The following is a 14,426-nucleotide window of genomic DNA, read 5'->3' as shown; positions in this document are numbered from 1 at the left end:
TATGGGCATCTCTATCAAAGGGATTATTCCCATTGTCACTTGCAGGGAAAAAAAACCTTGTCCAGTGTGGGGAGACTAAAAAACAAATCAAAACAAAAAAACGAAACAAAAATTAAGAAAAGTTTTACTTACAAGTGAGAAATTAATAGCAGCAGTTGCCCACTCATCCTTATGGCCCATCACAGGCTAGGTGGAAGTATTAATTTTCAGCTACACATCTTGGTCATCTGTCTCATCCTTGTGTCTGTAGATAACTTGCAGTGGGACCTAAGAAGCCAGAAAGCCCAAATGCAACCCCACTGGCAAAAGACTCCTGTTACTTATTCTCCTGTTAAAGAATACAAACAGTAAAATGGTTTCTTCAAGGAGTTGAAAATGAAATTGGTCATATGCTTCAGGTGTGTGCTATAGCTCCATGGCACAGTAAAGCACAAGGGACAGTGTAGAAGTGTTGCAGGATGGCTAATTAAAATCAAAGACAGATGGCAACCTCAGGCATGGAAGCTGTGCAGTGGTAGTGGGTTTGTGTGCTAATCTTTAATATGAAGGGCTGTGGAGAGTAATAGTAACACAATTATTGTTATGGCAAGCAGCAGTCTTGTACTAATGTTCTGTTCTTCTGTGACTCCTCCTGCCTCCTGCTTAGTGAAATAGAAAACAGGCATGAAGTATAGCAAGAAACCATATTGACTTGTTCAAGTTTACCAAAGATTGACCAATAGAGTAAGTACTTATGCACTCACCTTAAAACCCTAAGGCACCTCATTTTCATTTGAATTCTCTGAATTCAAAGCATCTTAAGCAAATAGTATACAGTGTGTGCTGGTAGGCACAGCTTTGTCTAATAAATACCAGACATTGCTTGGAAATGCATTTACTACGGTCACCACTTTCACATCACACATAGATAGTCCCATCAAACTGTGCCTTGCTCTTTCATAGCAGGTGGGATTAAACCTACAATAAAATACTGGGGATTTGGCTGTTTCTTGGATTTTTTTGCTACAATGTGGTTTAACAGGCAACCTGCAAGCTAATCTGTCCTGTCAGACCTGTCCTCTGGTCCACCCTGCTCCCCTTTCTGAAGGAGACAAGGAACAGATGTTCAAACAGCAGAGCTGTCTGAGCAGCCTCACTCTTTCACTTGGCTGCCAAATCCAACTCAGAGAGCAGACTGTGTCTGCAGCGAGGCCTTTTGAGCATCAACTTCCCTCTCTCCCTGTGCCACAGAAGCATAATGAGGCCAGATCACCTGTTTTGGTACCAAGATCCATCTAATCTCATTCCTTTCCTTCCTTCTTTTTTTCTCCCACACTTAAAAAAAAAAAAAAAAAGAAATTCCTTTTCTCCAAAGCTGGTGGTTTTAGCCCTGTTTCTCCTCTGACACAGCAGCCAACTCAGCCTGATTCAATCCCACCTTCCCTCTGGCCTCTACCAAAAATCTTTCCACAACACTTGTGTTTCTCTACCCAGGAAAACACACACATTTCTGCAACTGAGAGTGCCAGAAAAAGGGGCTGGAGCCCCCTTGCAGGCATGGAGTGGGTGCATGCAGAAAGAAAGAGAATGAGGTGCTTGCAGATGTTGGGGGCATCTTTCAGGGTGCCTCAGCATCTGACTTGGACCTTCAGACTGCTGCTAAGCAGAGGCAGCCTAGTTTGCTTCTTTGCTAAATTTCAGGTCAGCATCCTTCTGTTTCCAGCCCTGTTGTGCTATTTTGGGAAAGTGACCTTGGGATGGTGTCTAAATTCCCCTGATCTTGCTGAGAACGAGGGCGTTTGTCCCAAATCAGAGAACCCAGAGAAGTGAGGAAGTCTCCCTGTTGTTAGAAGCAAGATTCTCCATCTAGGCCTGGCATAAAGCCAGGCATTTATATTGAGTTCTGTCTTGCAGAAGCCTGTGAAAATTGTCAGGGAAAAAAGCCACAAAACCCTTCAAATACTTTCTTACTGGCAGCCATGAGTTTTAAATCTTTCCAATTTTGTCTTCCTCAGTCACAGCGAGGCATCCTGTTCTAACTTGAAAATTTCATTAGCGTCTTGAGCATTTCTCCATCCTGTAACCTCAGAAGTTGCAGACTTTCCTATCTCCGCTGAGTTCGCTCAGTGGCAGGGTGAAGATGTGTGTGCCAGGAAACTGGGAAGACAGAATTACAACAGCGTATTTGTTCAGTTGTTGAATAAACATTTCAGCAAAGCCTACAATGAGTCATCACATTAAAAGCTATCATTTGTATCCTCGTAGGGACTGCTTTTATAAAATGAATGTGAAAGTCAGACCCAGTTAATCCAAATCATTTTTCAAATTAAGGTCCACCGGCTTTTAAAAGCTTACCTACCCCAGTGGGCCGCCAGAAGGAAGCTGTGCAGCCTGTACCGCAGTCACTAGATGCATTTTGAGTGTAAAGCCCCTCATGGGGTTGCTGGGGAAGCACATGCACTGTCAAAAGCTTCCACGTGGGTTCAGACTGTGGAGTGTGTGCTGGGCTGCAGCTGGCATGGAAGTGGATTTTACCAGTGAGATCATAACTGCCTCAACTTTCCCTGTGGATTGGGCTCATGAGAGAAGCACATGAGAGAGGATTCAGATTCTATATGTCCTCTGTCTTTATGAACAAATTATGCATAAGCTATCTGAATCTGGCCCATAATCCTTTCTCAGGTTGAAAAGAAATCTTTATATTGTATATGTACATAAGCTTATTTTCTGTGAGCACTCAGCCAGAAGAATGATCAAAAAATGTATCTTCTAAGTAAATCTGCCTTATGTAGGGAGTAGCTCTATTTAAAATAGAAAACCATTTTTGTTTTACTATTTTGCTTCCTGTATGTGAAATCCTAAGCCTTTCATTTTAGGAAAATAAAAAGTTGGTTTAATGTTCTGTATATCTGAAAGGATTAAAGAGACATGAAAAGGATTTTCTGGATTCTAAATATGTACCGTTAAAAATGGAGTAAGTGAATGCTCAGGAGATGATTCCGATGCAAGCCTAAGTGCAGACAGAAGATTCTGCACCAGCATAACCTGGCCAGTTCAAAAGAGATATCACAATGGTGTCGTCTTTTCTTAGGTTCACATGTCTTTGCAGGGAAGAAGTGAATAAGTTCATTCTTCCTGTGCTCCAAGAGAAATGCAAACTGTTTAGATGGACTAAAACTGAGCTGTGCTGTGCTTTGGTAGACTAAAATTCCTGCCCATGTGACAGTCTAGACTGTCAGTAATGCTTTTGTTTAAAAAATAATCACCAAGCCTGTTCCTGACTTGCTGCTGAAGTGAACAGAGTATGTTTTCGTTCTAAATCACCTTGTTTGCCTACAGCTGACTTAAAAGGCCCCTGCAAAGTGTGATTCAGTACCCTAAACATAGGCTATTTTAGACAGCATAGGGCATCTGAGACATCTGCATGGGAGCATCACACAGGAGATACTGCCTCTAGTGGACCCATGCCCTTCCAAGGCAGAGGCCGAATAGGATTTCCTGGGATATCTAAAATGGCACAGGACATCTACATTTAAGCAAGTTAATCCCATCCTGTGGGATCTTGGACTTACTCTGCTTGAAATCTGGAAGAATTAGTCTATCCACCTCCATACACGCATGTTCTCTCAGCCTTCTTCAGTTTGGGGAGGGTTGAGGATAAGAATACAACTGCCTCCATATGGTGGGGTTTGCCTTCCACCAGGCACTGCAATGACAATTTCTATTTCCTTCAGATCAAAAAAGTAATTATTTGTTTTTACTAGCGTACAGGAAAAAAGATGTCATTTTTGACAGTCTCCTTCAGAGAGTGGTGGTGATAAACTTCTCATATCTCTTCCCTTTCATGTCTGGGAATTTCTGATAGAAACACCACACATTCTATTAAGATTTTCAGTACTTATAAGCCCTTAGATGTTCAGAGGTTCTGTGTTACTGGAAAGGCTTTTCAGAAGCCAGTAGGTAATATTATTCTTCATTGAATTATGTAGGAAAAGAGGACCTACAAGGAACATTGCCTTATAAAAGATGACAAGAATCAATCATCACCAATAGATGCATGGACTGCTGTAGCAATACTGTAGTGACTTACGTAAGATTTGAAGGAGTTGAAGTGTTTATAGGAATTCCTTTAAATATCAGTGCTTGATATATATCTTGTTCTTGCTTTTTTGCGTGACATTCATATATGATGTGCCTTTAAAGTCAACAGCTTCTCTGATTTCCTGTGAAAACTAGCATTATTTGTTAGGTTTGAATAACCTCTTCGGGTAAGGGAAACTGCATTAAAATTTAGACATGTACAAGGAATTTAAGGTTTGAGACATACTTAAGGGTGAAGTTGTGGGGAAGAAAGTTTGGACAAAAGCAAAGAGCCGTTCTTCAGTCCTTCAGGCAAAAGAAAATCCCAGGCAATGGGAAGGATGTTAGTAGCACTACAAAGCTGGTGATTACATCTACACTTATAAAAATAAATCAAATGTGTACTAAACCTCTGGCCCACATACAGAAAAGATTTCCCAGTGATCAGTTCAAATAACTAAAGAAACCTCCCTAAGCTCAACAGTTTTCCTGGCCTAAATGAATGTGTAATTAGAGAAGACTGAAAAAAAAAAAAAGGAAAAGTATCTTTCCGACTTTTTCTTTTTGACTTTTATGTTAGTAATAACTCCTGTTCCAAAGCTTTTACAAACTGCAGCAGAACTGAGCTGAGTTTTTGCTTTAGACCAACACTTACCAGTAAAGAAAGGAATAAAATGGGCTCATTTCACTCTTTTTAGAACTATGGCCCATTTCAGAAATGTCTCCTCAACTTAAAATAGAGAAAGTTTCTAGAATGATGATGTCTGCATCTAAAATAGTCTTTAAATGCATCTCCTAGCTGGAAGATATGCTTAGTTATATAAGTGTACTGGCAGGAGCTTGGGGGGGAGAAGGAATAATAGATTTGGGGATATATATTTAGGGCTGGACTTCAAAAAATACAAGTTATTTTCATTTTGTAAAATTTTCTTGCAGAAATAAGAAGCAATACAGGCACAGAACTATGTTTGACAATGCATAGAAATGGCAGGTTCCTATTGATTCAAGACACTCAGAATCTCATTAGTTATCAAATGGGACTTGTTTGATGACAGCGAATACACATTTTGTTTTCATTCTCTGCTGCCCAAAGTCACCAAATACAGATTAGTCTGGAGTCCATTTATTGTTTCTGCTAGAGGTGGTGGAAAATAAAAGTCAGTTTAAGATACACAAATGTTTTTTTCCCCTCCCTCCTTCAGGCTGTTGAAGAATGCACAGAATGAAGTTCATTTCAAAATCTGGTATCAGAAAGTACTGGCTGCTCTCCAGTTCTGTGCTGGAAAAACCCTGAACAATGAGTTTTCTAAGGAGGAGAATCTTACCGGAATTCTGGAAGACATTGCCAAAAAAGTGAAAGCTGCCAGTGATGCAAAAAGAAAGGTTTGTTAAAAATACCTCCTCTATCATCTAAGTTTTTTTTTCTGAGGTAACAGCTCTTACCTATAGTGCCCTTTACGTAAATAAACCACAAGATCTGACTGAAATTTGTAAAATTTTGTGATGGGCTGAAAACAAGTAAAACATTTGTATTTAATGGGACAATTCTCATAACTATTAATTTGAGGTCAGTAAATCTGTTAAGCCATTTAAATTCCTTCTTTGATGGTTCCTCAACCAGACTTGGAGGTGGTCAGAAATAATGGCAACAAAACCAGTTAGCATTTTACAGAAAGTAAGGCTCACATTCAGCACCTCATCTCAAAATATTTGACTCCTGTAGAGCTGCTGTTCTTGAAAACCTTGCTAAGAGTTGTCCTTGACAGGCTGAACATCCTCATTTCTTAGCAAAGCCAACCAGAGTGGACTGTACTTAATATCTTCAATACAGCATTCAGCAATTAATGCTGCACACATATCTGCAGAAATGCATTGGTAGCAGCAGGCTTATAGTCCTCTTCTCCAGCAGGCACAGCTTTTACATTACGTAGGTACATTTCCAGTTCAAAACTGTTAATTTTCCAAGACAGCTGTTGTTACTTACCTGATGTGTAAAACCGCTGCTTGCTGGGAGCTCAGCAAGACAGACCAGAAAGCCAAATAAAAATATGCCTGCCACTGCTGGTTATCATGAAAGTTACCATAATTTCTTTTTGCCTTATTAGGGATTCAAAGATTTTCAAAGGAGTTTTCAGAAAACTCTCACTGTTGCTACTGAGAGCAGCAAAGCAAAAATGGGAGTATATAGAGGAAAAGATATGCAAAGGAAAAAATCCTTGCAAAGAAAAAGAAATAGTGAGACATTATACACTATTTATGCATAATTGGGATTTTAGAAATTAGTCTCAAAGCTGCAGTTACTGTGATACTGAGAAACTCCTAAACCTCGCAGTTAACGCACCTACAGTTAGGCGAGGCAGATCACAATGTTGAGGCAACAAGCAACAAATTATGAAGTTGTCCATCAAGGCAAAAACAATATGAGATGCAGCAAAGCAGGTGCAAGGCTAATCAGCCTCTAATGAAGGGTGTTGATTCTGAACTGACACAACAGCGTGAACTGGTAGTGCACCTAGTCAGAAAAAAACATGAATGCGAAGTAAAATCACAGTTCTTATTTTTAATAGCTGCACCTCAGCATGACCTCATTAGCTGTTATAAGCTTGCATGGATGCTGCTAGCTCCAGAAATTGTACTGCTTGTTTAAAATACAGAAAGACAGTCAAGGGTTTAAAAGCTGCTGCTATGTTCTTTCATGTTGCCATAACGATTCACATGTTGCAGGAGGTGTTAAAGATGGAACTCAACAGACTTCAGCGGTTCTTCCAGGAGGTAAAGGTTTGTCGGCTTCCCTTGAATCCCGCGCTTGTTGTCCAAGGCATAAAGGCAGACGTAAGTCTAGCTCATGCAATGAATTATGGTTTTCATTTGGGTCTTTTTATTTGGGTTTTTTTAGTATAAAGGGGGAGAGGGAGTGAATGGCTGCATTGACTAGGAAATACTCTTACTGGTATAAAGGATGGGTCATCTGGGAAACTTGACACCTAGCCTAATCCACTTTAAACTGGGGGCCTTTGTTTGAGGGAGAGGTGAAGGGGACTGGTGGGGTGGGTGTTGCATACACGTATCACCTTACAAAGCAGTGGCAGCAGAGATTTCAAACTCTGAGCAGCCTGCTCCCAGCTCAGCTACCCTGTGGTGGTGTCAGGATTGACAAGGTTACCGTCCTGCCCAGGCAGCTCTTGGTGGCAGGTTTTTTTCTCATCTATGACTCCCTTGTCAGGTATGAGAGCAGCTAAAGGTCTAGAGATAGCTCCTTTTTTGCTGAGGCAAGACTAGGCAAAGGACTGAGAATAGCTAAAACATTAAATATTCAAAATAACTTACCTGTGTCTGTGACTTTTGTTGAAAATGACTGAAGAATAAAGGAAATAACAGTGCTCTTCAGTGTTACTTAACTTTATTTTGAGCACAGTACTAAGGCTCAGTTATTCACTGTTTAGAAATATTTTCATAAACAATACTATGCCAGGAATAAGGTGTTCCATCTCTGGAGAAAGCAAAGGTATCCAGCAGAAAGAGAAAACGAATCTGAACACCCATATATATTACCAGTTTCAGCTGCCTAATTACAGCAATTTGTGCTCTATTTTTGTTCTCTGGCTCATTATCCACAGTGGACCTGATTCTAAGAGGTGCTGATCCCTTCAGTTGCCTTTGACCCATGATTCTTCCAGTAATTGCTATTCAGCCTTGATCTCTCTGAGAACGGAGGTCTTCCAGCACCCTGCAGGCTTGGGCCAATTATGTATGATATAAGTGAGAAGAATTTGAAGCCTGCTGCTTCTCACTGCTTTCAGGCTTTTTTGGAAATAATGGCTAATGGGAAGGTATTTCACCATACAGCCATGCTATTTATACTGCACCAGCTTGGCTGGACAGATACAAAATGTTTAAATAAAAGTATCTGAAGAGAAATACTTTGGGGTTTTTTTTTTGGTTTTCTTATATCATTATAGGCCATTATCTTGCTATAAATATATGCAGCTTCTTGATTGAACCATATGTCAGTATAATCATGCAAATTAGAATTTTTAAGTGCTTATAATTACCTAAATTTAATTCATTTTGGTGTCATCTATTGATTTTACTAGTTACGAGTACTGCTCCCATCTCTATCAGTAATGCATTATCTCACAGTAACATTTTGAGCACTTAATGAGACATTTCAATTGGCAAAATTCCATAGGGGGTCAGGATTTCATCATCAATGATAGCTGTTGCATGTTGCAGAGATATGATGTGGCTAAGACAATATATGCATGCTTGTACCATGTTTTGAGGTGTTTGGATGCAAAGCAAGAAGCAGCTGTGTCTAGTAGTGTTTTTGTTCAAATTAGCCTCCATTGCACTCCACCCAGTAAGGATAGCAGTGGCTCCTGTGGGGCACTCATTATTTCTAGAAACCAGGTCATTAATTTACCCTTGTCTTTGCTTGTTTTTTTGGTGGGTTCCCCCCCTCCTTTTTTTAATGATGATAATACCACTCTAACTCACACAGGATTTGCAGTGCTGGGCTCATTAATCTGTTTTGAAGCCCTTTGAGGTCTTCAGGTGGAAGGAGCTGTAGGGCATAAGAAGTCAGAGTTTATGTGTAATTAAGATAAATTCCACATAAAATAGATGAGGATTTTTCAGAATTTCCTGTATCCTCAGCCAGAATGAGGTCACCAATGAAATTAGCAGGTTACTTGCAACTTGCAGGTTGCATGACTGGGGCTTTGTTGTTTCTTTTTCCCCCCAGAAAATAATAGGACCAAAGGCTTTTCAGTGCTTTACACGTTCTTGTTAGATCAGTCTTCTGTGCTTCATTTGCTTAGTCCCAGCCAAAGTTTGTTGTTAATAGGCCTGTGTAAAAATGAAAAACAATTAGTACAGAAAAAAATTACGCATTCCTATAATCTGATTATTGAGTGAAATAAATTGTCTGGGAAAAAGAATTTCTCATTTTCCTGATCCAATTAAACAGTCAATAATGTAAAAGTAGTATTTAAAGATGGTGCCTTTTTTTGAGTAATTGTATTATCCTGATGTTTTGTATATATGACGCTGTTGTTCTTCTCTCTCATCTTTTTTTCCCTGAAGTCATGTTCATATTTTACATCCAATGCTTTTCCATTAAAAATCTCCTTTGTCAATGCAAATGCTCCAAGTGAAAACATCAATATTATTTTTAAGGTAAGTTATTCCTCTAATCCTCAGTTCGTTTTGTATGGAAAATGTTGATTTGAAGTTCATCTAATTTATGTTTTAAACCTTGAGCTTGAGAAGGTTTGATTTGGCTCTGTTGTTTGCTTTTCCCAATTATTTCTGACATACAACTTATAATGGAATAAATTGAGGCAATGCACTGAAGTATCAAATTTTTTGATCAAGAGAGAATCAAACAACTCCCTGCAATTTTTCTTTTTCTTAATGGTGACAACCAGGCTAAAACATTAATCTTATATTTTAAACCTAGTTTATTTACCACAATGAAGTCAGAGAACAAGTCTCAGAGAAGAGATAGTTCTGAATAACTGAATCCATTAGCCTTCTCCATATAGCTCTAACAAATAAAAATACTGGAGTGTTAGAGGGTTCATTTGCTACATAGAATTATATTTGCTCCTATCATCCACCGCGTGGGAATGGGCTGAGGAAGAGGAAGGTGGAGGGGACAGCAGGGTAGCTCTGGTGTCTCCTTGGAGTTACTTGGAAGAACTGACCTCTGAAAATAAACTCTGGTTTATTCTCCTATTGTAACCTAGAAAAGCTTCAGAGATCAGGACAGTGCTGTGTCCATCCACAGAAGACAGTACATGTAATTTAAAGTTACTTCCCCTTCAAAAGAGCAAAAATCTTACATAACAGTGGATATTGTTTTTAAAGGAGAATACTGAAGTTTGTAAAATGGCTGATGAATATGATATGGTCAGTGTTGCGAAAGACATTATTCCTAGACCTTTTGCAGTATAGTTTTTCGAACCAGAAGTCTGTTAGTGGAGGCTAGCAATGTTAAGTTTTCCTGAATATTCAGAGATCTGGTTCTTGTACTATTTCATCTGAGAATCAATGTTAAATAGATAGGTTCCTACTTAGCTAAGTAAATGCCTGCTTATGGGGCATTTAAACATTTGTGCTGGTTCTGCCTAGACTGTATCTTCCCTGCCCAGTAACATTCAACAAACAAACAACTGTCCAGTTGCAGTTTTAGCAATATTGCAGCTGACATCACTATCTCCTGTCAGCAAACCATTGTGGTAATATATCTTGTACTATAGTTTCTTTGTTTAGTCATTATGGTTAATGTGTATGGAAAATGATAAGCCTTGATATCATGCTCCATTGTCTACTGACTTCATGCGTGAGACAAGGAGAGAAGGTAAGTGGAGCGAATAAGATTTTTCATAGGTTTAGGTACTATGAAGGGTTAGTTGGAGTCAAGATTACTTTTAAATAAAAGAAAAATAGATTTGGATTTTTTCTTTTTAAAATGAGATTATGTGTTCTCAAGTACTCATTTCATGGCAGTGAACGTCTGTAGATTGGAATGCTTGTATAAAAAGGATGTAATAAAAGAATAAGCCCCTTAAAAATACCAGCAAAAATCACTTGTATTTAGATAGGGTGGGAAAGGGGAAACAAAAAAAAGCAGGGCTTATGTTTTCACAGCCCATTTACTCAATCATGGTTGAAAATAATCTCATCATTACTTCTTGTGCCTATAATTAAAGCCCCATTTCACTAAGATTATTGTTTGACTGACTCCATGGGGAGAGCAGTCAACACCACATCAGTGTTTGAAACTGAATATGAATCATGTAATGGATAAAATACAAATTCATGATAAAATTCCCCTTCAGCCTGCTGCAAATACCAAGTTGTGAAGCTTAACATTAGCCAAACACTGTCATTTATGAAAAGGGATCTAGCATTAGGTAGACTTCAGAATGTAACTAAATTAGGATCCTACCTCCGGATTAAATTTTCAAACTCTCATAATTACATAGGAATAATAAGCAGCAGGGCTGCGGTGAATCAGGGATCATTTGTAACCATCTCAGCGGCTGTCAAAACTGTTTCTGCTTATGTGCGCCATCTACACTGTCCTCTTCCGACATGGAAAGATAAGTAGCAATTTTGAAGAAAAACGAGAGGGATTTACTGCAAAATGAATGTAGCTATTTTGGTGGGGGAAAAAGTCTAAATGAAATAGGAAGTTATTTCTATCTGGTATTGGAGGAGAAGCTTGGTCTTCTTGTGCAATTTTCACAGATAGGCGATGATCTACGTCAAGATATGCTGGTTCTGCAAATTATTCGAGTAATGGACAGCATTTGGCTCCAAGAGGGACTGGATATGCAAATGATCATTTATAGGTGTTTATCTACAGGAAAAGGCCAAGGTCAGTTTTAGATTATAAAAGTTACCTGTATTACATTATTCATATTTCATGTAAACAACAGTATTCAAAAATCCTCCCTGTAGCTTTTATTTTCATGGATGTCTTATTTATCTTCCTCCTTTAAGAAAAAAAACAAAACAATGCTTAGAATTTCAGTTACTCCAGCCCTGAATTTTAATGTTCATTTTATTTATTCATTCCGCCTCTCCAGAAGAAGTGAAACCAAACTCATTGAATTTTGTAGCAGCTTAGGCTAGAATTTTCCAAAAGCTTTAACACCATCGGTTTGCGCCAGATTCTTAAAAGTAACTTCACACATCAAGAAGAGAGCTTTGGAGAGTATTTGCCATAGCTGCTGAAGTTTTAACCCAGTGTGATCCTGCATAGGTGCTTAAATGAACCTGTAGCATGTGGCTACAGAAAGTACCTCTAGTGATGACAGCTTCACAGTGTTGATTTTGAAACACTAATATTGCAATTTATGCTGCTAAGGGCAGGTCTGACTCATCTGAAAGCTCTTTTTTTTCTCTCTTTTGTGGTTGTTACAGCAGATCTGTAGCTGGACACCAATTGCTTGCTAAACAAATTTACTGACAGCAATGAGCCTACTATTTTTTACTGACTCTCCCAGTCTTTTACTGAAAATAATCCTTGCACAAATAGAAGATTGATGTATCCAGATTACCTGCTGTACAAAACTATTAAAATTAAAAATTAAAAACAATCATTGCTTTCTGAGCTACAAAGAGAAAATGAGAGAGGATGAATGATCTGAAGGAACTAGGAGAAAGTTTAGATGAGTTCACATGATGGGTGTTAAGGTGACCTGAAAGACTCCTTCTTTCTTTGTAGAGATGTGAATCAAAACTTAAGGCTTCTGCTTCAAATGCACGTAGTACAAGAACACTGTTTCCGATCATATTATAGTCTCTGCTAAATACTAGCACTTAATTTGATGTTTGCAAGTAAGATACAGAGATCATCTGCAGGTATTCTCTGCCTGACAGTCTCTTCCTTTCAGCACCATAGCAGCAGAAAACCTCTCGGTGTCCAACAGGTTTTCCACACAATGTCTTTCTTATGAGCTACAAAAGTGCTAATATAAGTGATTTACACTTAATGATTAGGGATAAAAGGACCAAGTGACTTCCCTGTGGTCATACAGTATATGTGCTTAAGTAAACTTGTGTACCCAGGTCTTCCCAGTCGTAGGCTAATGACTTACTCCATGGGCTAGCTTTTGCATGCAAGGAAGTAGGTGATGATAATTTCATAGTCATGGGAACAATGAAATTACTTTTCACAGAAATGCATCAGGGGACCACACATGGGGACAGGGACAGAAGGCAGCAAGCAGGGTCTCAGTTCCAAAAAAGGGATTACGTGCATGCAATAGAGACAGAGAGGACTCAAGTGAAGCATTGCAAAATGCTTGGCTTCTCTCTGCACTTCAAAGTCCCAGTTTATGTCATATTGGATCAGACTAATTTCTGCATTATCTACTATCCTTTCTCCCAGCTGTGATTAGCATCACATACTGCAGAAAAATATATGTAGCATTCTAGACAGTAAACACATATGAAATATTTCACAGCAAATAGCTAATCCTATTTTTTACAGATTTTTGTTCATTTTGTACATATTTTACCAACTTTGAATCTCATTAAATTGTTGTCCTTATTTGTACCTTAGGCAGTTATGTCCACAATATTTTTATTGTGTTTTTTTTTATTTCTGATTCACAGAACTGCCATTTTTTACTGTCCTTTGTGTTTTGTTTCCAAGGAGAAAGAGAAAACCAGTTCTGATCCATATTTTCTATTGCATTCATTATTTTTTAAGCTTTTTTGCACGTATTTTTTTCTGCATGGAATGATCCAACAATAGGCAATATGTATTGATGTTCTTATCTTTTTAAAATTAAAGGTTTTTCATGCAAACTCTTTTCTATCTGATTAGGGTTGGTACAGATGGTGCCAGATGCTACCACACTAGCGAAGATCCACAGGGAGTCTGGACTGATAGGACCATTGAAAGAAAACACAATTAAAAAATGGTTCCGCCATCACCATCCTCTGGAATCAAGTTACCAAGAGGTAACATCAAAATGAAGCTTATTATACATTTCATGTTTTACCATGGGGAAAAAAAAAACAAATGCCAGTAAGCAGCAAAAACAAATGACTCAGACACAAGACAAGCAAGTCACGTGCATAGAAGTCAGGGAGTTGACTTGAATGCCACTCTCTAAGGAGATACTTCTCTGGATCAGGTGCATTGCAATACATTTCCTACAAAAAATGTGTCATAGAGATTTTTGAAATTTAGTAGTAAAGTGAAATAGAAATGAAGTATTGAACTCTAAGCATTTATTTTTAGGTCAGCTCTCTAAATACTTTATTTTATATAAACCACGCAAAGTCTCAGTGAATTTCCTGTAGCTGGAAAAACCCATGTCAGTAGACACAGTTTTAGAAAGCTGCTTTATCAAAACTACCTAGTCATATGACACATAAAATCATGCTTTTCATATCACATTGTGGGATCCTATGTAATGCATCTGATTTTATGAAACTAGGCATTATGCATGAGCCAAAAAATTAGCAATTTTATTTATAGAAGCAGATGTTTCCCAAACCAACCTATTAATTCTTTGTTGGTTGAGCATGTTCTGAGGCCCATGAAAAACTTAACGTTTATGTTGCTGGACAATTCTTAGAAACCTACTCTGTGCCCACAGTAGATTAGTAGCCAAAATCTTGAATTTAAAGAGGACCTTTGAGTGTTTACCACTCTGAAAATTGTTTCTATAACAGTTTATCAGGCGATATACAGCATAAATAAGTTTGTTAGCTTTTAATAATTTTGTAGCTATTCCACAGGCATTTGTTCATCCTCATTTTCATAAGTACACTTGAATTCCTGGTGTATCATCTTGATTCAATTAAACAGGAACAATCTGTCGAGATTATTTTTTAAG

At 38.4% G+C, this 14,426-nt stretch overlaps 1 protein-coding gene across 1 annotated transcript in view; it reads left to right on the top strand.

Moving 5' to 3' along the window:
- Positions 1–14,426, top strand: part of PIK3C2G (phosphatidylinositol-4-phosphate 3-kinase catalytic subunit type 2 gamma) — a 207,892-nt gene that overhangs the window by 112,809 nt on the left and 80,657 nt on the right. Inside the window, exons 19-23 of the mRNA XM_061444643.1 lie at positions 5,262–5,442; positions 6,784–6,891; positions 9,145–9,237; positions 11,317–11,446; positions 13,406–13,542. Coding sequence (XP_061300627.1) covers positions 5,262–5,442; positions 6,784–6,891; positions 9,145–9,237; positions 11,317–11,446; positions 13,406–13,542 — 649 coding nt within the window. The remainder of the gene's footprint in view (positions 1–5,261; positions 5,443–6,783; positions 6,892–9,144; positions 9,238–11,316; positions 11,447–13,405; positions 13,543–14,426) is intronic.

The sequence above is a fragment of the Pezoporus flaviventris genome, unplaced genomic scaffold (genome assembly GCF_033815535.1).
Source record: "Pezoporus flaviventris isolate CSIRO_AGI_PZ_B2104156 unplaced genomic scaffold, CSIRO_AGI_Pfla_v1 ptg000002l, whole genome shotgun sequence".
NCBI lineage: Eukaryota > Metazoa > Chordata > Aves > Psittaciformes > Psittacidae > Pezoporus > Pezoporus flaviventris.
This window is presented reverse-complemented; position numbering and strand designations above follow the sequence as displayed.